This window comes from Sturnira hondurensis, unplaced genomic scaffold (genome assembly GCF_014824575.4).
Source record: "Sturnira hondurensis isolate 20B ecotype Veracruz unplaced genomic scaffold, ASM1482457v3 Scaffold0018525, whole genome shotgun sequence".
Classification (NCBI taxonomy): domain Eukaryota; kingdom Metazoa; phylum Chordata; class Mammalia; order Chiroptera; family Phyllostomidae; genus Sturnira; species Sturnira hondurensis.
Window position 1 is genome coordinate 13,221,814 of NW_028091156.1, and position 26,780 is coordinate 13,248,593.

The following is a 26,780-nucleotide window of genomic DNA, read 5'->3' on the forward strand; positions in this document are numbered from 1 at the left end:
CTGGACATATTATTAGGAAGAAAAGGGAGGATAGGGGAGAGAAGGGACACAAATCAGAAAAAGAAAAAGTAAAATTGTCTCTGTTTTATGATAATATGATTTTATACATAGAAAAAAAAACCCCTAACAATTATACAAAAAACTGCTAGAACTAATAAATTCATTCAGGGAAGTTTGAGGACAATCCCGTTTATAGTAACATAAAAAATACTTAGGTGTCAGCTTAATTAAGGAAGTGAAAGACTTCTCTACTAAAAACTATAAAATATTGATAAAAAATTAAAGATGACACAAAGAAATAGGACATTTTGTGTATTTGATATTGTTGGGATATTGATACTACCCAAAACGATCTACAGATTCACTGCCACCTCTACTCAAATCCCACTTGCTTTTTTTTTTACAAAATAAAAAAAAGAAATCTAAAATTCACAGGGCTACCCCAAGGTTGAGAAAGTACAGAACTAGTAGGGAGCTATTAACACCTGCACTGAGCACAGCCTTGCCCAGATTCAGCCCCTGCAACAATTAAGAAACAGGGCAAGCCACATCAGGCAGCCCCACCCAGATCAGAAGGGCACACAGGAAACTCACTCATCCTGGCTGGGCTGCTACCCAGGCTACACACATACCCACCCTGACTACAACTGGTCTGCCCAAACTATTCATCACACAGTCTGCAGAGGTTACTTTTTCTAAATGGGGAGAGAGAGCTAATTCATCCAAATCATAAGAACAAAAACAGACAGTCAAATAAAATGGGGAAACAGAAGAACATATTCCAAATGACAACAAGAAAAAACTCTGCAAAAACTCTAATGAAATGGAGATAAACAATATGCCTGATAAAGAATTCAAAGAAATGGTCATAGGGATTCTCAACAAACTTGAGAGTAGAATTTGATTCACAGTCAGAGCACAGGCCTAGGTTGCAGGCCAGTTCCCAGCAGGGGACTCACCAGAGGCAACCATACATTGATATTTCTCTCCTTCTCTCCTTCCTTTCCTCTCTAAAGATAAATAAATAAAATCTTTAAAAAAAAAGAAGAAGAAATCAGCAGTGGATCAATTAATACAGAAGAATAAATTAATGACCTGAAAGTAAAAATAGTGAAAATCACATAGTCGGGACAGCAAAAAAAAAAAAGAAAGAAAGCTTTAGAAATCAGGGCTGTATAAGGGACCTCTGTGACAACATCAAGCACTCTTAATATGTGCATTGTACAGATTCCAGAAGTAGAAGAGAGAGAGAAAGAGCTAAAAAGCATATCTGAAGAAATAGCTAAAAATTTTCCTAGTCTGGGAAAGAAAACAGACATCCAGGTACAAAAAGCACAGAGTTCCAAAGAAAATAAACCCAAAGGGGCCCACACCCAGACATATTTTCATTAAAATGGCCAAAGTTAAGGATAAAAAGATAATCTTGAAGGCAACAAGAAGGAAACAGCAAGTCACATACAAGGACAACCCTTTAAGGCTATCACCTGATTTCTCAGCAGCAACTTTATAGGCCAGAAAGGAGTGACAGGAAACATTTAAAGTGCCAAAAGAAAGTAGCCTACACCCTATAATACTATATCTGGAAAGGCTGTCATTTGGAACTGAAGGAGAGATAAAAGAGTTTCTTAAACAAGCAAAAACTAAAGGAATTTACCATCACTAAATGGTTTACAAAAATTTTAAAGGGTCTTCTTTATAAAGAATTGAAAAGGCTATGACCAGAAATAAGAAAATATAGGTGGGGGGGGAAGCTCACTGGTAAGGGCAAATATATAATAAACACACTGAATCAATCACTTAAAAAGCTTATATGGATGGAGGTTAAAATATAACAATAGCAAACTTAACTATAAGTACTATAGAATAAACAGACAGGGGATACACAAACCAAAAAGATACAAAATGTGACATCAAAAACAAAGTGTACTTGAGAAAAATGTGTACCTTGCATTTTGGGAATGATATGTTCTTAAAATGTCTATTAAGTTGATCTGGTTTAATGTGGCATTTAAGGCTATCTTTCCATACTAATTTTCTGTGTGGATGATTTTCAGTGGAGGTGGTACCCTACTATTACTGTACTGCTGTTAATACCTGAATCTATATGCATTAATATTTGCTTTATATAAGTGAATACTCCTAAATTGGGTATGTTGGTATTTGTAATTGTTATATCCTCTTCTTGGATGGACCTCTTCATCATTCTATAATGTCTTCTTTGTCACTTTTTACATTCTATGTTTTAAAGTCTAGTTTGTCTGATAGGAGCATTGCTACCCCAGCTTTCTTTTCACTTCCATTTTCATGGAATATATATATATATATCTTTTCCCACCCCTTTTATTTCTGTTGTGTCTTTCTTTCAATGTGAAGTGAGTCTCTCATAAATAGCATAAATGGGTCTTTTTACAAAATTCGTTCTGCTACCTTATGTCTTTTGATTGGAACATCTAGTCTGTCTACATTCAAATTTATTATTGATCAGTATATTCTTATTGCCATTTTCTTAATTTTTCGGTTGTTTTCTTCTCTTGACCACTTTTGATTTGCTGGTTTTCTTTTGTGTTTAGGTTCCTTTCTCTTTATGTTTGCTTTGTGGTTGTTATGAGGTTAATATATATCCATATATATGTATAGCAGTCTATTTTATACCAGTCTGAATATGACTATCATCAAAAAGTCAACAAATAACATGTGTTGGTGAGGATGTGGAGAAAGGGGAACCCGTGTGTACTTCTGGTGCAGCCACTGTGGAAAACTGTATGGAGAGTTTAAAAAGCTAAAATTAGATTTACCATATGACTCAGCAATGCCACTTGTCTATTTTCACGGAGCATGAGGCTAAGAAGACCCAAGTACTGGGTAGCTATCTAAGTTGTTCAGAATCAGAAATTTATATTTTGTGAAGCTAACTTATTGTGAAAGGCTAATAACTCCCAAATAAAATACTCTAAATCATTGCAAATTAATGTTCCATCATAAATATGGTTGTCCTTAAATTTCTGCATTTGTTTCAGTGTACATTTCTGCACATGAATACACCAGATTAAAATAAAACCTTCATATGTATTTATATAATACACACACACATATTATGTATATATATAAACACAAGCATAGATGTTTATACAGGGGTGGGAAAAAGTAGGCTTACAGTTGTAATATAAATAAGTAATACAATAATAAATAATAATACAAAAATAAACTCTGTTTTGCGTACTTGCAGCTGTAAACCTTTTTTGCCAACCCCAGTCTAATGCATGCACAAGAAAAATAGTTACATATACACCAGCATCATACATCACTATGCCCTGCTGAAGAAATGATTTTACCTATTATTTCCTCATTTCTTCCATATGACTCTCCCGGTTGGGAAAGGGTCAGTATAAGATTCGAGAGAAATGAGAATTCTTTGTATCTCTAAATGATTATGTTTTAAATAACCATTTCACTGGTTTCTTAATATACTGAATACATAATTTAATTTTTTCCAGTTTTCCATCATGAAGCAAAAACTACATAATAAACCATTCAAACGTTCCCTCTCAGCCTTCATGAATGATTCAGTCTGACAGCCTGACAGCTACTCACTGACTGGGTAGCAACTCTAAGGTTGATTGATAGATTCTCTGCAGTGTTCCATGAGAATGCACCGTGAGAAATCCTTTCTCTTATCAAGGTATTGATCTCACAGGGAAACCATATATACGTATATTTAAAAGCACCAAAGCCAAGGGTGGACAAGCAGGTTGAATACACTGTCCACACGGAGCATTCAGGAAGACAGTCTGCATCTTGTCTACATATGTCTCCCAAAGCCAGGACTCTATGACTTGACAAAGAAAAAGTCAAGGACCAACTAAGGCCATGCCCCTAAAGAGCACAGAAACTTAAAAACCAGGTGGAGCACAGGTGAGATCAGAAACACAATGAAAAAAGAACGCAACACTATGAAAGTGAAAACAGGACCATCCCAAGACTCTCACAGACATAATCAGACGCACTGAAGAGAGAATTGCTTTCTTATGGAGTAAATCAATGTTATTTCCTGCCACATCCCAGCTAAAACTGTTTCATACATCACTTTCCACCCTTTGGAAAGGGTGGTGTGGACCACCCTTTCCAAAGGCCTGGCCTACACCATGCCATTATCATTCTCCTCTGACGCCTTCCACTGTTCCTGCCTACCACTTAAGGAGGAAGCCAGAATACCCTGCCATTCAGTGGAATGAACTGCGGGAATCCAGAGAAGCGAGGCCAAAAATGAATTGAATCCCAACTACGGCACATCGCCAGCTGGGTGACCTGGAGCAAGTCATCCAGCCTCTCCATGCCTAGATTTCTTCTGTGTGAAAATGAAGAAAATAAGGATACCCACCTACAGTTTCCATGGGAAGGTTAAACGCATTAGTGCATGGGACAACACTCAACTCAAATGAACCTCCACAGAAGTATTCCCTATTATTATAGCTAAAAAGAGGAAATGTGAATGACCTCATGTGCAGCATGCTTTGAATTACAATCTTTAAAATTATGAACCACGTTCTGACTGGTGTAGCTCAGTGGATTGAGCGTGGGCCTGCGAACCAAAGGATCGAGGTTCGATTCCCAGTCAGGACACACGCCTGGGTTGCAGGCCAGTTCCTAGGAGGGGACGCACGAGAGGCAACCATACATTGATATTTCTCTTCCTCTCTCCTTCTCTTCCACTCTAAAAGATAAATAAATTAAAAATCTTAAAAAAAAAACTATGAACCACACACTTGTCCAATATGATCCTAGAAAACATTCTAACAAATCTATACTTACATAACTTCAGTACACTCAGTTAAATTTCCTTCTTAAAGCAACGAGCCTAGATGCCTACAGTGACAAGTATTGCGTATGTATTATATACTCACACTTAAAATTCCTTCTATTACTCACATTCTCATAGAGAGCTTGCAGAGTCTCCAGATCAACCACAGAATTGTCCAAGTTCACAACAGCTGTGGGGAGAAAAAAGAAGATGAAAAAATATAAGTTAGTTAGCATAAGCCTGCTGTGAAAAAGTGTCTGGCTGTCCTGAGCAGCCATGACCACCTGTAAAACAGTCAGGGTTCATGACCAGTGGTCAGCAGGCCCTTGCCCCACTACAAAGACCATGCTTAAGGACGTTCAGGGGAGGCAGAGGTAAAGGGTCCGAGGTGCCATTTGCTCCACAAATACAAAATCTCAGGGATGTGGCCCAGTCAAATGGCAAAGATAAATAGGAGTGTCTTCCAAGGACCAACTGCCTGAATTTGAAAAATGTGCTTAATACCAGAAAATCAGGCAAATCACCCCCGCTGCTCTCCTGTCCACTGCTCACATCTGCCTATTTATCTAAAGACATACGACAGAGTTTCGTTCTAATCATTAAACTGATGGACTTAGTACACAATGAGGGATGCATTTCCTGTTGTGATTTTTAAATTGCTGTACTAAAAGAATAATTCTTGGCTTGTGGTATTGAGATTAGCAGAGATGCATTCTTAAAATCCACTTTTAATATACCAACCATTCATGCTTATACAAGGAAGAAGCAGAATCAATCATCAAAAACTGGGAGCATGTTCTTAAGTGCACTTTTTGGCCTGAGAATTGTATTGGATTTTGGAGTCAGTGTGTTTTATAGCTCAGTTTGGATGTAAAGTGAAAGCATTCTGTGTTACCTATACACATGCTAGCTAGAAATGAGGTGAATTTGCCATGATCAGACATGTGTCAGGTAGCCAGTGAAGCTCTTGTGGGATTACAGATTTTTGGAAGAAAACTCACAAAGTGAGTAATCACAAATTGGTTGTGTGTTTTTTTGGAAACTGGGGCATTTTACATGGTCTTTTCTCTCAAAGTTTTAAGTACATGAGCCATTTTCTAGTTGAATCTGGCAAAATCTCAAGAAAGAATTAAGAAAGACAAGTGGGAAATTAAAGCATACGATGGGTGAGAATGCTAACCAAGATAATTTAGCTTTTCTGCTTGAAACTGGGAACAGAGCCCATGATTCACCAACAAATATTACAGCAAGCAGAATATGATACTTCTATCCTAATTATATTCCACTATTTCCATTTCCAAAAAATTAGGTCTCAAATATCAATCTAAGAATTTGATTAAGATTCTCAGACAAACCTTTTCACTCTTTAGACTACATAAGGCAAACATACGACCAACTAACGTTTCAAAGGAGTAAAAACACAGCCCAACTAACTTTAACAATATTTCAAAAATTAAACAAAAGTGATTAACAAATGACTTTCACTGGAAGCCATGTGACTATAAATGATGTAACAAAATGCCTAAAACCAATAGCAAGTTCCTGTATGAAACTACTCCCTTGGAATTTGAACAGAGTCTGCCCCTTTAAAAAAATATTTCAGTGACCCCAAAGGTCTTATTTCAGATTCATTAGCTAATAATCCGGTATTTCTGCATTCCTTTGGCGATACAGCAAGAGATTGATGGGGAAAACTATACAAGAAATGCTAGTAGGCAACTTAGCATACAATTTCATTCTTGGAACAAGAAAAAGAAACACAATAAAATCATTCATACTCAAATGAAAACTCATAAAAGATACAATTGTCTTCTGGCTTTATCCATCATTTAAAAACATAATATTAATCCTACAAGTTTTCCCCACATGAAACCTTACTTGTGAATCTTCCTTAGGCTTCTCGTCTTTTAAACTCAGGCAGTAATAGTTGAAGAATATCTTAATAAATGTTGTACAGTCCTAACCATAGACATATGGCCCTAAGCAAGTCCACAAGTTTCTAAGCCTGAAACCTTGTTTTTTAATCATCCACAGAAAACCTCAACAGAAAGCAACTCCACACAATTTTCCTATAGTTGGCTTTACACTTGAGAGATACTGACGTAATTCAGTGAGAATCAGTGGTGTTGACAAAACAAGATAGTCATGTTTCAGTAGCTGGAAATAAGGAGAATTAGATGCTGGCAGATGAATGGATGCAGTGATAGATGGGAAGTAAAGGTTAAAGATGTAATTTGGGAAAAGTTAAGGGTGTTGAGGTGCTATATTGCCTCAGTATAAAAAGCGCATTTTAATATTTCAGAAGTCAGGATTCAGACGAACATTCAGACTTAATATTCGATTAACCGAAGATATTTAACCTAAGATTCAGTCTAAAGTTCATGTGACTAAATTTTTAGTGGGGTCTTCCTGGCCCTCTCTTCTTTAAAATCTGTGATTAGGTAGGTGGTACAGTTTTAACTGTTAAAATTCCAAAATCAAGGAAATAATATAACGCACGCATTCATGCACTCAACAAATATAAGATATTTCTTATAACTCGGTGACTCTCCTAGCTCACTAGACTAGTTAACAGTTATTTGAGTACCAGTGCTTTGGAATGGGAGCTACTGGGGGTAAATATGCTCAGTTACCCATCCCCGAAAAGCTGCAAACCACTGGTTATAGGTAGAGACCACCCAATGCAGATTTCTCCTTATAGCCATGGTAAGGGATTTATAGAAATATGTATGTGTGCAAAATTTTTTAATGTGGCAAGGGGTTCAAGAAAAAAAATATTCATAAATCTCAGGTTTTCAGTATTTCAACTTAAAGAGGACACCTGAATATTAAAATATCAAGGTGAGAAACTCCCTCTATCTCCTCAAAAGGGAATACGATTTTCATGAGATAGTTTACAGAAGTGGAAGAAACTTAGACCACGGAATCAAAGTTAACTGGGTTTAAATTCACATTTTTATCTGCTGTTACTTTACCTCAAGTTACTTAACTGGACAAGTTTTTAGTTTCTTTATGAGGAGAGCAGAGAAGGGAAGAGCAGGAAACATTCGCACTGTTGTGATCTGTGCGGGGACTGAAGGCTGTAATAAGTAAAAGGATCGGGCAGGTGGTTGGTTAATACTCCTTCATCCGCTTTATTATCTAACCCAAACTTCACAAAGTTTCTTTCTTTTCTATTTGTGTTTTTGTGCCCTCACATACCAAAGAGAAAAATTCTAACTGCATCTAGCAAGGGTTGGCACTCTTTCCCTGGGGGGAAAACTACCAGAGCTAAGCGTACAGCCTGAGAAACTGCCATGGGGTGTTCAATGATACTCTGTCTTTTGTACTTAATGTTTAAACTACCGAGCATTAGACTTAGATTGCAGAACATAAATAAATTCAAAAGTCAGTAATGAATCTTTCATTCATATTACTTTATTCTCTAATATTCAAGTGCATGCTAATGTGATTATACTTTTGATGAGAAGCCAAAGATTTCACACTCACTTCCTACTCCTGGCTCTGAGACACCCAGGAACACCCACCATTGTCTGGGATCCACCGCATTCCCACCCAACCATCCCCCTGCAGGGCCATAAAGCTGTTTTAATTAACCCAGGAGTATCTGTTCTATTTTATGTGGAAGGCTGTAAAGATGAAGATGTTGAGAGAAAATTCTGACTTTTTAAATGTACATTAAAAAGATGATTTACTTATTTGTAAAGTATTCTAACTTTCCAGGATTAAAATACATGGATTTTTATAATTTTTATAATTTCTCTGAAAACTTGCGAATGACCCATGTGTTAATATTCACGCCAGGATTAAAGAGACAGCAATTTTATTTTTTAGCCGAAATCTTTTTGACAATGCCAAGGGTGTGATAAGGAAGAAGAGGAATATAGTACTTTTTCTGGCTTTTTGATGAACATGCTGTATGTCTTTGATGAAGACACTGAGCTTCTCTGAGGCTTCACCAAGTGGGATAATAACTTCTTTAGCATATGTTGATCACATGGAGAGAATAAGCCATTTTATAGTAAAAAGAATAATTTAAGAAGCCTTGGAATGATTTAGGTAATTAATTTTAAAATATATAGTATCTGTGAACACATTGGTTAGAAACTAGAGGCAGAGCTAAGAATGCACTAGATTAAAATTAGGCTCAGAATTTATACACTTGCCTTCAGTCACCAAAGCTTGCGACCATAAATAGTTTTTTTTTTTTTGTGAACTCTACTGGTACACACTCACTGAGACCCAATGTCTGTTTCATTAAACCATGTTGTTACAAAATCCATAGTGATATAGCCTACTTAACATTCAATTTAACCTATTAAAAAATGTCTCAAACTAAAATATTCAAAGAAGCCAATCTATTTTCTGTTGACTTTAAAATACTGCATTACATAAACAGCGTTGAATAAAGAGCATTCAAAACAGCCAGGGGTTAGAGGCCCAACACAGGAGACAGCTGTGCGCCACGCACATGACCCTGTACACACAGGCCCACAAGCAAGTGACAGGCACGTGTCCACCTTGCATGCCCTGGACATTTGGCCTTTGCTATTACAGTGTTCTCCACAGCCACCTTCTTCCACACCAGAAATGTGGGACATGTTGCTTAATTTTTTACTGATTTTAGAGAGAGAGAGAGAAAAGGGGAGAGAAAGGGAGAGACACACGCATCAATTTGTTGTTCCGCTTACTGATGCATTCATTAGTCGATTCTTGCACGTGCCCTGACTGGGGATTGAACCCGCAACCTTGGTGTATCAGTTACGTTTCTTATTCTAACATGAAATCACCCACAGACTAGAGTGCCACATTATAACATACGTCTCACTGTCACCATGAGAAACAGAATCGTGCGTCTGTGTTCCCATGAAAGGACGACACAGAAGGGACAGGACCATACTTGAAGAGCTTGCGTTAAAAGAAACTCATGTAAAACACAAGTTCACAAAATATCAGTCAAATGTGTAAATGGTTCACATATTTTGAGTAGCCAGGAAAGCAGTTCACTTTATTGGTGTGATTCGGTCTGATGTGATTACTCTCGTTGAGTGTAACATTGTACGTCACAGCACATTCTCTGTTAGTGCCCGACTTACTCCAATCTTGATTTGTTCTGAATCTGGGGTTCCCTCAGTGGGACAGGACCAGAGCAGTCTCGGGGCCCCTCCCCTCCATCAGCCCTGAACACTCAACCCGGGCACCGTGGCCTCTTGCCTCAATCTCTCTTCTCTCTGCTGTCATTTGCTAAACTAGAGGTAGAGATCCCCAGAGGTAGACCCCGTGGCATTTATGACCAAGACTGTGAGTTATCCATGTCTGCAGAGCAAATCACCCTAAAGCTTAGGGGCTTAAAACAACAAACAAATATCATCTCACAGCTTCTGTGGCTCAGAAATCCGGGTGCAGCTTAACTGGCTGCCTTTGTGGACCAGGGCTGAGATTTCACGTGAAGGTTCTGCAGGGGGAGCCGTTCCCAAGGTCACGTGGCTGTTGGCAGGATTCAGTCCCTCACACGGAGAGCCTTAGCTGTCCACCGGCTGTCGGCCGAAAGCCTGGCTCAGTTTCCTGCCAGGTGGGTCTTTCCACAGGGCAGCTCGCAAGGGAACCGGGTTCCCTCAGAGTGAGTGGAAAGGGCCTGCGAGACAGGGCCGCCTTCTCTTTGTAACCTAATCTTGGAAGTGACCTCCGTGACAGTCTATTCATCTCGAGTCACTAGGCCTACCCCACACATAGGGGGAGGAGACTACAGAAAGGCATGAATACAGGAGGTGGGGATCTGTGGAGGGCCCCCGAGAATCTGCCCACCACGCCAGGTCGCTAAGCCATGGCTCTTTGCCCCGTGAGCCTCAGATCTCCACTACTGGTTCTCCACTGCTCTCTACCTGTGTTAATTTGGGTGGTGCTTCCTGCTTTCCTAGTTCGGCCTAAAACCACAAAGAACATGAAGAAGCATCATGATTCAGTGGAAAGATGGAATGCACTAGTCGGGAAAGCTGACTTTTGCCTATGAATCAGATGAGCCTTGCAATCTCTGAGATAGAGATTACAGGAGATAAGATATACAGATACACTGGGGCATGAGATAATACAGACATTTACATGATCCTGCCTAATTGACAGCATCTTGAAGAACCTAAGTACACAGGAGGCTTTTGAAAAACATCTTTGTTCCATGGTAAAGGTTCAAATAGGCTGAGGTCAATTCCTGAAAATTAACTACCTTCACTAAACAAACTACACATTCCTTGAGATCACGCTTTCATGAACAACCAACTTCACTGTAGCTCACTTTGTAGTTCAAAACATAACACCCAGAGGTAAAAATACATGATATCACATCACCATGTGGCAAATAGCCTAGGAAGGCAGTGGTATACGGTGGTCTCGGAGGTCAAACATCTCTACTGCTTGTTATCAATATCGTGTGTCTCACCTTCCTTACCTGCAAAATGCACCTAAGAAGAAGAGCACCCAACCCAACAGGGATTAGCAGGAGATTAAATTATCCAAGTCAAACACCTACAAGGAGGCCCATAGCAAACACAGGAAATACGGGTCATCATTGTTATCACTACTAAGCCCACCTTCAATGTTCACATATGAAAAATATTTCACTAGCATCTCTCCAAATCAGTATCTTGATGGAGAGATCTTTAGACAAACTACGTTTGAAAACATTCTTGAACGAGAGAACAATGACAGTTTCGGTTGCACTGACAGCAACGTGGGAAACTAAACAAGCAGCCACAGTGAAATCGTCAACACCAATTTTGGTTAAGGTACATGGGAAGGGAACGGCGTCAGCAGCAGCTTAAATACAAAATGAGTGCAAATCAGCGCATATTTACAGTTCATGCCCTCTGCTCGCCAACAGGGTAAGAAAGAGGGCAAGGGCTTCAAGAAACCGTCTTCACCCCACTTGCAATTCAGAAGCCACAGGAAAAGCTAAGATGAAGTTAGCCTTGCAAATTGCTGAGAAGCGAAGATCTTTGTTTGAGTAGAAACTCATCTTAAGTAACAGAGATCAGAAATGTCTCTCATTTAATACACTGCCAGGCTTGTCATCATATCTTAGCCACGAAGAACGAAAATTTCCTAAGAGATCTCTTCAAGGGATTGAAAGCAGCTTGTCATTATAGTTTAAAGTCAAAAGAAAGAATATCTTTTAAATTAATGTCTATTGTACTCGATACTTCAGTGAGATAAAAAAAATTTCACCTTCTGGGGGGGAAGTAGTTGCTAATCAGTTTACCTGATGATATTTGTTATCTCTTTTGTCAATGCAATATCAAACACTTTAGAGATACGGCACTCACGCCTTCTTATCTAGGGAAGCTCACAGTCGTGTGAGGGGAAAGACATCAACAAACAATTGCAACATGAACACAAGGGAGAGTGTGTGCAAATGGGAGGGGCGGGAGATCAGCAGGTGGGAAAGACCCTCCAAGCAGAATGACTATCTGTTGACAGCCCAAATCCTAATGGCATCACCTGACTTTCAAAGTGCTCCATTTGATTCCAACTGTGATGCCTGTGTTTTGATGGGAAGCCTCTTTGGTTAAGACGGCAGACTAAATACGCGGTCCAGCTCTGCTCCGTCCTAGAGTTCCACTAAAACTACACAGCAAACAGATTTCTTTTCAAAGCAGAATTTGTAAAGACTGAAAGAGAAAAGAGGTGATGACAGCAACAACATTTGGAAGCTGGTTGTACCTGATTCAGCTGCCCCCAAATGATGACTCCACAGCTGTCGGTGGGAACACTGAGAACCAACCGGAAGTCTGGGACTGGCAGCACCAGGTGCCTGTCCAACTGAGGTTACCATCTGCAGGACTGTTGAATATAGAGCCTCCACCACCAGCAACCCCTCCTCGCTGCTCTGGGGACCAGAACACTGCCAGACAGACCATTGCTACCCTAGTCATCCCAGAAATGGGATGTCTCAGGGCATCTAACAACTCCATGACTATGATGCAAGAACAAAAGATAAAGATTTTCCTGGCTGCCCAATAAATAATGCACCCAGATAAGGCTATGTTGAACTCAAAGTCCAAAGGCCTGACAAGGGGGTCCCTAGTTTCTCATCAGCCTTTGCCTCTCCCACTTTTAAGCCAAGACAGCCAACCATCAAATCTTTTGCAGAAAACCTCTAACACAGACCAAAAATCAGAAGGAAAAAAAATCAGGAAAACTCCTCTATATCCTCCAAAGGGTTTTTATTACCTGCTGCCTCCACAATCTCCTCTGCCCTTTTTCATCTTAATCCCACCGCATCAAGCTTCTGCTGTGATTACCGAGTCACTAGCAATGTCAAGCCTGTGTTTTTTCCAAATGCACACTTCTCAGTCCCTGGCAGCATCTGACCCAGCTACTAATTCTTTCCTCTTGACGTGTGTTTAATTGGGCTCCCAGGATATGACTCTTCTTTTCCTCCTACTTGTAATGCTCCCCACTCCTCAGTCTCTTTTGCTAGCTCCTTCTCTTCCCACCTCATTTCTGGAGTGCTCTAGGGCTTACTCCTTATGTCTCTTCCCACCTCTGTCCACACTCACACCCTTGGTGACTTCATCCAGCCTTATGGGGGGTGTGAAATCTTCCAACATTTTCCTCTCCAGACTAAAGCCTTCTTCCTAAATTACCAGCTTGTAGAACCAACAGCCTTCTCGACATGCACACCTGGAAGTCTCACAGGCAGACCCACTCTGTGCCCACTCTTCCCTGTCTCACACGAAGACTCCACCTACCAGGTGCTGAGCTGGGCCATCCTTAAGGCCGTTCTTTCTCTCCCATTCCATACCCAAACACCGTGGGCTCTACAGCCCAATACACACAGATATGACTTCATCCTGCCACTGATTGCCCCTACCCTGTTCCCAGACACTCTCAACTACTACTGCATGGTGACAACACCCCAACGGGAAAAAATGGTCTTCGAACACAAAATCATGGTAAGAGAAGTGGGAAAACTGAATAGAAGGCATGAAAAATAGATGTGAAGGAATTTCCCAAAAGTAGATCAAAAAGAAAAAGAGGAGGAAAAGTTAATAAAATGAGGCCAGCTGTGGAAGGCCAACATCCCATACTAGAAGTTCTAGCAGAAAAACCATCCACTTTGACCAGCTACCGAGAAAACAGATGCCAGTGAGTTCAGCAACAGAAACCCCAGGGTCACATGGTTTCTCTAACCACATTTCTGCCAGACACACGGCATCTGGCCCATGCTCTAGCCCCACCAAAGCCCTATCCCTGGTGTCCCTACATGCACAGAACTCACTCATGATATTTTTGCCAAATCCCCACAAAAGGCTCTTAAACACTTCAAGGACTCTTAAACTAGAAGGGAGGTCACAACTTAGAAACATTTTCAGCTTATCTTCTCATAAGCCTTTATCTAACAATAGAACTATTCCCCTCTTCTTACCCCAGTAAAACTGTGGTTGTCTCTAGACTTTAAAAAACTCAACAATTAAACACTGAGTAATACTTACATAGGTGGGTGAAGAAATGCAAGGGTGTTCCACAGAAGGTGGAGACCGTTGGAGAATGGAGGGAGGTTTCTGAAAATAATATATTCTGGTAGAATTGAAGATAAGTATGAGCTGATTTCCAAAATCTTTCATTTATTAGGAAGCGAAATGAAGGACACAGGAACACAGGGGGAAATTATTCATTCATGCTTGTTTATAACTTAGTCTTCCCCACAACTTAAAAGGTTGGCTCATTTTAGGCTAATGTAGAAAGTGATGTCAGCCCTTTAGTTGAAGTGTGAAATAGTTCACACTTCAAATATTTGATATATGAATCAATTCTTGACAATTTGTCACTTGACAATATGGCAAAACTGTTAAATATATTTGTACTGGTTGAAAATTGTTTTCAGCTGCAAAAAGAATGTCTGAGTAAATAAGAGCAAAGAAACTCTAAGTAGGTTGGCATTAACTCAGGGGCTAAAATAAAAGGTTAATGCCAAAAAAATTTAATGGTCTTTAAATGTCTTTTACTCATATAGCAAAAAAAGCTGCCATAGCTCTGTCCATCACTTTTGCATTCCAGGCAAAACAAAGAAGGAAAAAAAATGCAACAAGAAAGTATGTGCCATAACTATTAATTATTAATTCTTTGCAGACTTTGACTTATATCTCACTGGCCAAAATAGTTTTCTGTGGTCACCTAGAATGAAGCTGAGGCTGAAAAGTGTGAATAAGGAGGACAAGCTACTACCTCTAACAAAACAGCAATTTCGAGCTCTGGCCTAGGTAATCGCTGAAACCCACCCTCCCTCCCTCCCTCCCTCCCTACCATGGCTCATGGTACTCAGACCTTGCTGGCTTCTCAGTTCCACCCTTGAACATAAATACAAGTCAGCTGGCACATTTCAGGTATTCCTTCTTTTGTATATAAGCATGTATTCTGTCCCTCCAAGGAGATTTTTTTAAAGCCCATAAGCAGGGATCTTGTCTTAAATATCATCAGCTCACACCAGAGCATTCTACCTGTAGCAGAAAACTAAAAAAGCTAATAGTGCGAAAAACAAGTCATGACTGAACCTTCAGAGAGGAGCCATAACAGGTAACCTTAAGAAAGACACACTGCAAGTGATGTATTTGCATTATTGGCCCCATAAGTCCCTGCAGGCAGCAACGCCTGGGAAAGCAAAAGCCAAAGATTGGCAGGGGCAACAAGATCTTCTGCAAACAGAATGAAATTAGAATAACCACTGCATGATAATGAAGGAAGGAACTGGGGGGGGGGCGAGGAGTAAAAAAATACATATTTCTAGAGGAACACAGTTCCTCTTTCTTCTGCACGTCTACAGTCTGCGGTCCATGCAAATGGTTAGCTCTTACTCATTCAGGAGTTTCTAGTACTGCCTTAGTTGCCCTGCCGGGAAGATATGCAGAGGTAAAAGAAAGAAAAAAAACAGCTCAGTACAAATGCCTAGAACGACTGTCCCTAAATTTTTATTTGAAACTTTGGAAAGCACAGAAACCTTTGCTAAGCGCACGCCCTGTGCAATTTGATGACAATGGAGTCCAGAACCCTTGAGCATGCCTTGGTAAGGACACACTGCTTTGGCAGTCCCCACCTGAAACCCTGCACCCCTCGGGAGTGACTTTAAAAACCGTCCAAATGTGTTACTTAACAAAATACACTAGGGGTAAAGCAAATTGTAAAGGTCAATTTTTAAAACTGTGTTTGTTTTGGCTGGCTTAACAGAATCTTTCCAATGTCTTAAAAGGGACATTTCTCAGAGAGAGAAAGACACCTGCCACCATAGCCATCTGGACATTTCACATTGATAAAAAGATGAAAGGAAATATACACTGGAAATTCCAGCACCTCCTACCACCACACGTGCGTGAGCACCTGGGGGTGTGGCTCATCACACACCCACACACACACACAACACAGACATGCCCACGCTGTGGGGGACCTGCTGGAAGACATCTTGCTACATGCTTTTAACATACATGGGAAACACTACATTCTTGCATAATATTTCAAGTAATTCTCAATGATCTGAAGACCACAGTAAATTAAATGGCACACACACCAATAACATTCCTTTTTTTCAATTGCCAGTTGCATTCAGTACTATTGTGTATTAGTTCTAGGTGCACTATAGCATTTTCTTGATTCCCAATTAAAATACTAGCATTTCATTCCCTATGGTCATAAGACTTCTAAATTTTATTACCGCTCATTCAAGTTCCCAGTTTTTACATCAATACTTTTACTGAGAAGTTTTAATTGACCTGAATATCTTCAAAGTCTTGCTTTTTCTCCAAAATTATTTAAAATCTTAAACTTCATGTGCTTGGATTCACAGACTTCAATTTAAAACACAAGTCTGTAACCACCTAGTGTGCGCCTCTCAGAGAGAGAGGCACCCTCTGAGTCTGCTTGCTCACGTGTGAAATGTGGATACGATGATGTCAATACCTCCCTCAAAGGGCTATTGACAGGATTAGAGGTGATTCCTCTGTTAAAATCCTTGCCATAGCAGGTGCTCAAAAACAGAAGGTTCTTAGTTCTCTCTAAATGTCTAAATATCATATATGCCTTTATGGATTTAATTGCTCTTATAAAATTTAAATCAGAAAATAAATATGCATACTGCATATTATTGTTGGGGCCTAAAAAAGTATAAGGGACAGTTCATTAGTTTCAAACACCTATATTCAATTAGCTAATTCCCATCCGCACCAGAGGCTGAACTACAAAGCGCATGAAAATGTGCTTAAACGTCAGTGGGAAATGGGTTATTTTCCAATCAGGAGGAAGTGTATAAATCACTCTAAGGCCAAGACACACGCAAATGCCGTATTACTTGAGAGGTATGCCTCTTAAAAATGACACTCAGAGACATAATGACACTTGTCATTATGTACAAATAAAAAGTTGCCAATTAAGCAGTGTGATGTTGAAAGGGAACCATTTAACCATATGTCAAAAATCTATTCACTTCATAAACACGCTTTTAAATATCAGGAATGAATGCAATAACCACAAAACATTTGTGTCCCTCTGCAAAGAAAACAGACTAACTCCTGAACACATCATTCATTCATTCATTCATTCCTTCATTGAAAGGATATTCCGAGTTCTAAGTGCCTCAGACACTGGTCTTTTCAGCCCTGGGCATAAGTGCAAACCTGAGAGACACACTTCCTGCCCTTGTAGAGTTTACACTTTATTAGCAAACAATTAAAATGCTCTATGTCCTAGAAAGATAATAATTGCACTTTTAAAATATCCTACAACTTAGAAACCACATTTGTTTATACTAGCTCCACTTTTCAGGCCGTTTAATCTGGTGGGGTTTTGTTACAAGGTGGAGACAGACAATGAAATGCTGGGATTCCATAGATTTTGTGCTTAGGCTATATAAAAAAAAAAAAAAAGACCGTCCTGTTGGAAAAAAAAATAAATCTCCTAGCCAATCCGCCACTGGTACATCTCAAGCGTACTTGCTTATACAAGGTTAACGACATGTTACTGATTAAGTCGGTAGGGTTCATACACCTATGTGCCTTGTTTATAAGAGCTGTACAAGTTAAATTGTTAGAGAACAAATGCATTTTGTTTGAGTCAGTGTGTCGCCTTCTTGTCTAGGCAGGGGGGAGAAAATGGGTACCAAGACTGTAATCCTTTTGGAAGAAAATCTTTAAATGCAAACACGATTGCCATTGTAGACTGTTTAATCTAGCGATATTGTGTTTCATTTCTGGTTTTGGAGAGCTTTGTTGATTTGACCAAACTGGTACAACTCAGGGCTTATCTCAACTGTTTAGATAAAGTTCATTGGACTTTGGCAGGTGACAAAATCTAGGGTGTGGAACAAAGGGAACAGAGAAAAAAAACTGGCATATTCCCAGATAGTGTTTATTTTAAGCATAGTGTATAGATGAGCAAATAGTTTCAAACAACGCACTGTACTTTGTATAAAACATCCACTCTCTGTTGAATGTTTTCCGTAAACCAGCACTGCAAAATGTCCTTTACTGGGCATCAGGGACTTCACCTTCTTGCTTAGGTAAACATTTACGCTCTTGTAAAATAGAGCTCAGTGAGTCTCCCTGGAAATAGTGCCCTAACTTTGGGGGGGGTCACGTTTGCCACTATTTTCTAATGCATATTTTACAGGGGCAATGGTATTAAATGTTACTGTTAATGTAAGCATATATATCGCTTCGTAAGTACAGAATCTGTCAGGACTTTTAAATGCCTTATTCCAAAATAACTTTCACACAGATACTAATCATACTTTTTTGGGTGGTGTAATTCTACACAAACATGTCTGACTTTGAAAGAAACACAAAACAGAAAGCTTGAATTTACAAACACAAACACCGTGATTGTAATTATGTTTTTTAATTCCCTTTTTAAAATACTTCATCTAAACAAGCGCTTACATAGCTTCCTTAGTATATTACACACTAGCATTTATATACTGGCAATCATACTGAAGTAGGGGAAGGAACCAAGAAGTTTTTAAAAAGCAGCAAAAATAAAAACAACCAAGTTGTGAATTTGTCACATAAAAGTTCTTACAGAAGACCTTATAAGAAGATCAGAGCTTCCATGCAAAAAAAATTGGCATATTACGGCTAATTCTTTCCATTGCATTACAGAGATGGCTGACTGACTACTTTTCCAAAATTTCTAGAAAATATGACGCATTTAAAGAACAACCACAATAATCATCATGATCCTTTTGGAATAAGTTTATGGTTTACTTAACTCAACACGTGGTTAGTATGTGCAAAAATGCAATGCACTGGTTTCTGTGTATATGAAGTCATACTTTGTCATTGGTTCAGTTAATGAAGGTTTTTCTCTTTTTCCTTTCAATGTACATAAGTGGACAAAAATTAGTTTAATGTGTCATTGTCCAGAGGAATGAGGGGTCTGTTACATAGAGGGAGTATTCTCAAACATTAGGATTTCTCCGACATCATTTTAATGGAGAAAAAATTGCTTCTTAATAAAACAGAAGTTTTTTTTCAAATGCAAGACAGAATGGCCTCATTATAACTCAATCACTCAGGTTTTCAAGCTCAATTAAACTCAGGGAGCCATCTGGTGAATGGAAAGCCCACTGCGGAAGGACTTCTCCTCCCACCCACAGTCCTGTTCTCAGGCTCCACTGTATGGAGTTCAGTCACCACCCGCTGCTCCATGCCACCTTGACAAGGAGACGACGGACTGGTTGTCTCCTCCCCAGCCCCCTTCCTCCTTCATTACTTCAAGTATCCGGTGACTTTCAGCACTTCTGCAGCTACAACAGACTCCGATTTTTGTTTAGTTGAGTAAGATGCATTCGTCCTTCTCCTACATTATCATCCTTTAAATTAGAAGCCATTTTTTACAGTTAAAAAAACTGTAAAAACTTCCTGATATCCTTTTCTCACGGCCAACATGCACACCCAGTAAAACAGAGGAAGGGCAGGATTTAGGAAAGTGTGCCATGGAAGAATGGGGGGGACCCGTAACTTGCCTGGGACACCGTGAGTCTCCGCTGCACACCTGTTCCATCACGCAAGTTCCAAGTCTCAACTCTCCCCCTCCCCCACCACTGGATAGAAATTACAGTTCAAGCTGAGGGTGCTCCACGAATAATACATGTTTCTTAAATGTCCCATCCAAAGAAATGAACTACAATTTAGGAACTTTCTCCGGAGTCCCATACCTATTGCCTTGACTGAGCAGGAACCTCCTTCCTTCATCACACACAAAAATTTTAATGCCTTTTCCTCAGCTGCCCCTTTATATACATAATACCATGAAAGAGTCGACCATTAAAAATAATACATACAATTCCCACACATTAAGATCCTTTTGTATTTGCGTTTGCTCTTTTCTTTCAAGGTGCACAAAGTCCATCTGACCTTACCTGTGTAGGGGAATGGGCTGCTCATGACTTAAATACTTTGCCAAAGCATTTAGCAATTTAGTCTCAACTGAAACCATGATGCTCACTGTTCAGCAAGAAGCAATTTCCTGTGACTAGAGTTCCCAGAAAATCGCACATTTCCTTCCTATTTCCCTCTTTCCATTGAGGAGAGAGGACAGGAAGTAGATTCACTTGCCAGGCTACAACCAAGGAAGACGCAAGCTGTCTTCCGGAATTCTTTTTTGGCATAGAAAGAACAGTCCAAGGTTGAGACTAAAAGTTAACTCTCCAGACTACATCTTATTTCAACACTTTAGGCCTTTCCCTACGTATCCTGAAGTTACGACTCAAGAATGTCACAGATGCTAGAAAACTAATGTCGTCATTTCTTTGTGACATCCAGGCCTTCCACTCAGTGCAGCCGAGGATAGGAATACTGCATTCCGGACATGATGGCCAAGACAAGGACCACTGACCTTTGGGTGCCAGGTCACAGAGCCCTGCTATAGTGACAACAGGATCCCCAAGGCCTGTTGACCAAGTTGTAAGTGAAACTTAAAACATGGGCCAATTTTACGACAGTAAAATCGGTCATTCTAATACTTTCTGCCCACTCATGAAAATACGTTACTAAGGTGATCGAGGTCTCCGAATGCATTCTCTTCGTCGCCCCTCTAACTGGCACAGAAGTCGGTCCCAAAGGGATGCCCTCCCCTCTGCAGCTTTGTCTGGTGAAGTGCATCCGAGCAGCATCCCAACCCCGAAGTGACAGCAGACAGGAGAGGGAGCACCAGAAGGAATTTTAAAGCGAACTCTCCAGTATCCTGCGAGTGACCTTTCACCAGTCATCTTCTCTCTCTGGGTCTTGACAGTCTGCCCTCCCCAGCCCCAACATACATAGTATAAATGACAGCTCGAGCTGATTGGCCAACATTGGGGGTCAGCGTCATGATTAGCCAATGGAGTTGCTAGCCAGGAGAGCGGCTTATGGTTATGAGTGAAAAAACATCACGCACCATTTGTGTGACCTTAAGTTGCTGTTACAATGATTAACACTGAGTGTGCTTGGGAAGTACAAAGAGCAGACTCATCCAGGCCCTGGTTCAAATCTCAGTCCCTCTCCCCACTTGCTGCTTAACTTTCTTTAGCTATTCCATGCCTCAGTTTTTTCACCCCTGTGACGGGGATAATAACATCATCTACCTCCTAGAGTTATTGCAGGTCCTATAGTAACGACTCAGTGAGTTGGTTATTATTATCAATAGTAGTGTTATTATCAACAACTGGATCATCTTAAACTTAAAATCATAAAATTTTAGAATTAAACGTTGCAGATAATTTCTTTGAACGCTGTGCTCAATTAAGAAATTATCTCACAACTTAATGCATGAAGACTTCAATTCCAAAATACAATCATGATTCCAGTTATTGAAGGGTCTTTGTTTTTCCCCCAAGTAAGTGTCAGATTTCCACTCCTCCCAATAATTATGTAAGAGGAATATTTCCACAAAAATCATATTCTTTTTACACAGTCATTCAGGATCAAAGCTGATATGATTAACTATGTGCTCACCTAAGTGTCTGCATTGAAATGTGGACCCCCCCCCCACACCCACACATGCCCCAGGTGAACCTTTCACAAGCACTCAATGACCATAAAGAACAGACCCAGCACTACAGGGGGCAATATCTGGTGCCCACCTGCAGGGGGCTATGTCTCCGGGCTTCACAGAGTTTACCTTCTAGAGGGGATTTGGGGAGAGCAGCAAAAATAAACACACAAACAAATACTTGATACATAATTCAGACGGTAAGTGTAATGAAGAAGCAAAAATGCCCACCTCCAAAGCTCACAGCTTTAGGTCGGCCTCAGGTATTATGTTTCTCTTTCCCATAAAAGCATAATCGAAAAGTCCAACTTTGGAATCATGTCATAAAAATGTAAGCTGAGTTTAACCGATGTTTTGTTTTGTTGCTAACTCTGCCAATGAAAAACTTACAATTCATTTTACTTTGATGCAATAATCTATGTGTAGCTAAAAATGATTTATGAGGTCTTTCTTTTCATAAGAAACTCTAAGTAATGAATTTATATTTTAAATTAAGACTCACTGTGATGTTCAATTTTTCTCTCTTTTTTTTTGGAAAGATTTTATTTATTTATTTTTAGAGAAAGGGAAAGGAAGGGAGAAAGAGAGGGAGGAAACACCAATGTGCGGTTGCCTCCTATATGCCTCCTACTTGGGACCTGGCCCGCAACCCAGGCATGTGCCCTGACCGGGAATGGAACCAGCGACCCTCTGGTTTGCAGGCCAGTGCTCAATCCACTGAGCCATACCAGCCAGGGCAAATTTCTGAGAGCAGGCTGTAACGGAAGTGTGGCCATATCACATGCACGTTTCTCCACGACAAGGATGCAATGGATGGAAAGGCCACACAGAGCCTGTTTTCTTCTCAGATCTCTAACTCTAAGCGACTTTGCATTTCAGTGAAAATAATTCACTACCCCTCTCATCAGCATTTATTACATTTTGAATGTCTCAATAAACATACTAAACTGGTGTTAAAATTCTATATCCCGTGAGAAGAACACATTTAAAATTAAGGCAGCATGAATGATTTCTAAGTGGGCCTCATAGACTTGAGTTCCACAAAGAGAGCAGGCACGGGACAGAAAACCAGCAGTGCCCACACGGATCCCAATGTTTGAGGATATTACAAAAATAAACAAATGATCGTGCACAAACTTTTCTATGGTAATTAATAGGCAAGTGAAAAAGCTTGTGTTTCCTAGGATGGAACCAGAGACTCTATGACAAAGACCTGAAGTCTGTCATCTACAACTCATTTGGTAGAAAATTTCATTAGAAAAACATGACTCAGTGATGGCGCGGCAGGCCGAAAGAATTGTTCCATGTGCAGACTATCAAAACACCCAGGGGAGAGTTACCACAAAACAGCCTCAAAGTTCCTACAGTCTAGAAAGGGTATTTATAGAGTCTTAGAGAAGTATGCTCATACTTTTTTGAATAGCAAAAAAGCCAGTTTAACTGTCAGGAAAGTCACATCAAAGCAATGCATACAAGCATACGTCCATGTCTCTGCTCAGGTTCTGCTTGTGTCTCTCACCAAGATTCATTTTGCCAGCAAAGCCAAACTCTTCACCACTACCGCCACATGCCACCCAGAGCCAACAGTGAGTGACGAATGTGGCATGTGGCCGACTCCTGCAGCACAGAGACAATGATTAAGAAACCACATAATTATGGGACACCCTGGCCTCTCCAGTTTCCAAAACAAATTGTTCTCCTTGTAGATAAAGCATAGTCCAAAGACTTAGCCAGGCTCAGCTTCTAAGAGCTGCTAATATAAGTGATTCACCTATTTATCACCACTCAGGAAACAGAAATGGACACAGCCCAGTACTGACTCTGCGTTTCAGGAACACTGACGGACAACCCAAGCCATCAAATCTGCCTCAGATATGTTCCCCTTGAACTTAAACTCCCATATTCCCAGCTCATCTTACCCTTCAACTCCATTGGAACAAACAGCTTATGCATTCTACTTTTTCTCTTATCACATGGCAAAGGCTTTGTAGTAGAACCTGTTCAGACTAAAAAAAGGAGGAATAAAACTTTAAGTCCTCGCTTCTCACTAGTTGGCCAGGCTCAAAGCTTCGAACCCCTCCAAAGGCAATAAACACAGCTCATTTCCCAAAGAACACACATGGACAGCTGATATTGACTACTTAATATGACGTGTGTATTTGTATGGGGTGCATGCACACCCCCTTATAGGAAATAACTCACTTAACAATCTTTTTTACTAATGAGGAAACTGAGAAACAGGTTTATGAAGAAATTTGCGCAGGTCGACTCAGCTAACCAGTGGCAGAGCTGGATCCAAACCCATGGTAGTTGGGGTTGCCATAACAAAGAATCACAGTCGGGTGGTTTACAAAAGAGGAATTTAGTTCTCCCCGCCCTGGAGGAGAAGGCGGTAAAAGGCTTTCTTCCAGCTTGTTTCCTCTTCTTAAAAGGATGCTGATCCCATCAGGGGACCCCCTGTATAAACCTGATGACTTCCTAAAAGCCCTCATCGCTCAATACTGGGGTTTAGGACTTCAATATATGAATTTGGGAGGGCAGCATGAACATTTAGTCCATAACCAAATCCAAGCAGCGTGACCCGGAACTCATGCCCTTCATCACTGCTAGACCACCCGTGAGAGGAGAGGGAAGACCCAGGAAATCGTAGATACTAGAGAGACACGAGGAAGGAAACACCTCCGCTTAGGGAGTGAATACAAATGAGAGCAAGCATCCCCAAAGGCCATTCTAGGGTGATATTCAGAGTTTCCCTCTATCCTCTCTGAGCAATTGGTAACCTAGACAAGAAACAGGAAGTTCCACTCGCTCCAGGCTTTTCACCGGTGATCACATCCTGCTTCAGTGCACCATTACTTTTTCTGTGCACCATTACTTTTTCTATTAAAAAAAATGTGTCTAGGTTTGTTTGGTTCAAGCAAGAACAGGCAACTCCATCAATTAATTGGTTTTAAAATATCCAAAATATTTTAAGATCTATTTTAAAACCTTCATTTATTTCACAGATGTGACACAAAATCCATTTCATTTCTCTAAGGAACGGAGCCAGTAAGCCAACTTCGGATTTGTATTAAATGGCACTTAAAGCAATATACATGAATTTTGATCACTTTGTATATATTTGCCATGTTTTCAAAACTCTATAAAAACAAAACAAAACAAAACAACATGTGGCCAAAAGTATTACGGCCTTTTGCCAGTTCTGTTTTTGCACGTGGTGCATAGTCTCAATTTATTAGGTAATACGGGTCCTTATTCTGAAACAGAAGGCCACACTGCAGAGACCACTGAACCAGGAATCCGAGGGCTGCACACGCATTCTGTTCCCAGCAAAGGAAAGCCCCCAGGCAGGCCTCACCTACCAGCCTCGATCTTCTCCCCTGTAGTGAAAATCCACTCCCTTCTTCTGGACCGTTTTACAGTATTAACAAATATTCTTCTGGACCATTCTACACACACTATTAACAAATATTCAATTCCATTTCTTTAGATGCTAATAAAAACAGTTTGATTAGGAAAGATATTCGAATATGCACCCAGCTTGCCAAAACCAACTCTCTTTTTAAGTACCTGACACCTTAGGTAATTTCTTCCTGACCCGGGTAAGGCTCGGCAGCTCTGAGCCCCTTTGAGAGGAGTCGGTGGCTAAAGAACAGCAACAAGAAGCGGGTGCCTGCGAGGAGCTGCACTTGAGCAGACTTCTCTGGACCCTCCGACGTAAATCGGGACGCATGTTACAGTCCTTGTGAGACACCCATAACCACATTTTTAAAAATAAAAAGTGAAGAAACAATTATTAGGCCTAGACATGAATAAACACGACCACAATTTTATTAACCCTGTCCACTATATTGCTGATGGAATACTAGGTGTGTATGTCATTATATCATTTAATTTCAAGGCACACGCTTTGGATAAATCAGGTTTCAACAGCAAGAAGTTTCAACAAGGACATAATTTAGCACCCATTGCCCATGAGCCCACAATACCATCTGGGTTTAGACAGGAAAAATGTAAAAACAAACAGTAACAGGGCCATTAATCCCCTGGGCTGGCCCATCCTAGAAGCACAGTTATTTCTATGGCTGGGATCATTAAACACATACTAGCTACCCTTGTTACAATATCTGTAATCCATTGTAAAATATGTATACAAGGGGAATACAATAGTGTACGTGGGCCAGATCAAGCTTTGACGCTAGGTGCAGACTGCTGTCCTCATAAGGGTGACCCACAGGCCTTGGGTGGTTGGCCAGTACTATGTGAGAAAGGTCTTATTCCAGAGGCAGCTATGTGCAAGCTCCTCAGCTAGTCCCAGCTAGAACAGTAACTGAAGCTCTGCTCATTAGCTTACTAACGTTTGAAGTGGACATCCATTGGCGAACTAAAAGTCTGTAAGACCTGTGGAGTAGTTAAAGTCTCAGAGAAGCTCCACCCACTCCCTTCCACAGAGGGTGAGAATCTAGTGAGGGCCACAGCCAGGTTATTTAAGGGGGCTTCCTGGGGCTTGGTCCCTAAGTAGGCCGGGGCACAGCCACTGAATGAATTGGGCTCCTAGTTGCCTGGTGCAGAATGTAAAGGTGAGAGATTCCTCCAGGATGTGTTTACATCAGCCTGGAGCAAACCTTTCAGAGAAGACATTGGTGAGAGGACCCATAAAGCCGGAGAGCTAGACAACTTCAGGAGTACAAAGTAGGCTTTTCACACTGTTTAGTCCCTGCTGGCCAATACATTTAAAAAAATTATTATCAGTTGGGGATATGTTTTATTGTTCTTTTAGAAAGAGAAGGGACAGAGAAACATCAATGCAAAAGAGAAACATCAATCAGTTGCCTCCTGTACGTGCCCAGACCGGGGATCAAACCTGAAACTTAGGCATGTGCCCTGACCAGGAATCCAACCCTCCATCTTTCCATTATGGAATGATGCTCCAGTCAACTGAGCCACACCAGCCAGAGCCCAGTAGGTATTTCTA

General features: G+C 40.4%; 1 protein-coding gene across 1 annotated transcript in view; it reads right to left on the reverse strand.

Annotated features, from left to right (window-relative positions):
* Positions 1 to 26,780, reverse strand: part of FMN2 (formin 2) — a 272,539-nt gene that overhangs the window by 123,833 nt on the left and 121,926 nt on the right. The window contains exon 8 of the mRNA XM_037069426.1: positions 4,927 to 4,988. Coding sequence (XP_036925321.1) covers positions 4,927 to 4,988 — 62 coding nt within the window. The remainder of the gene's footprint in view (positions 1 to 4,926; positions 4,989 to 26,780) is intronic.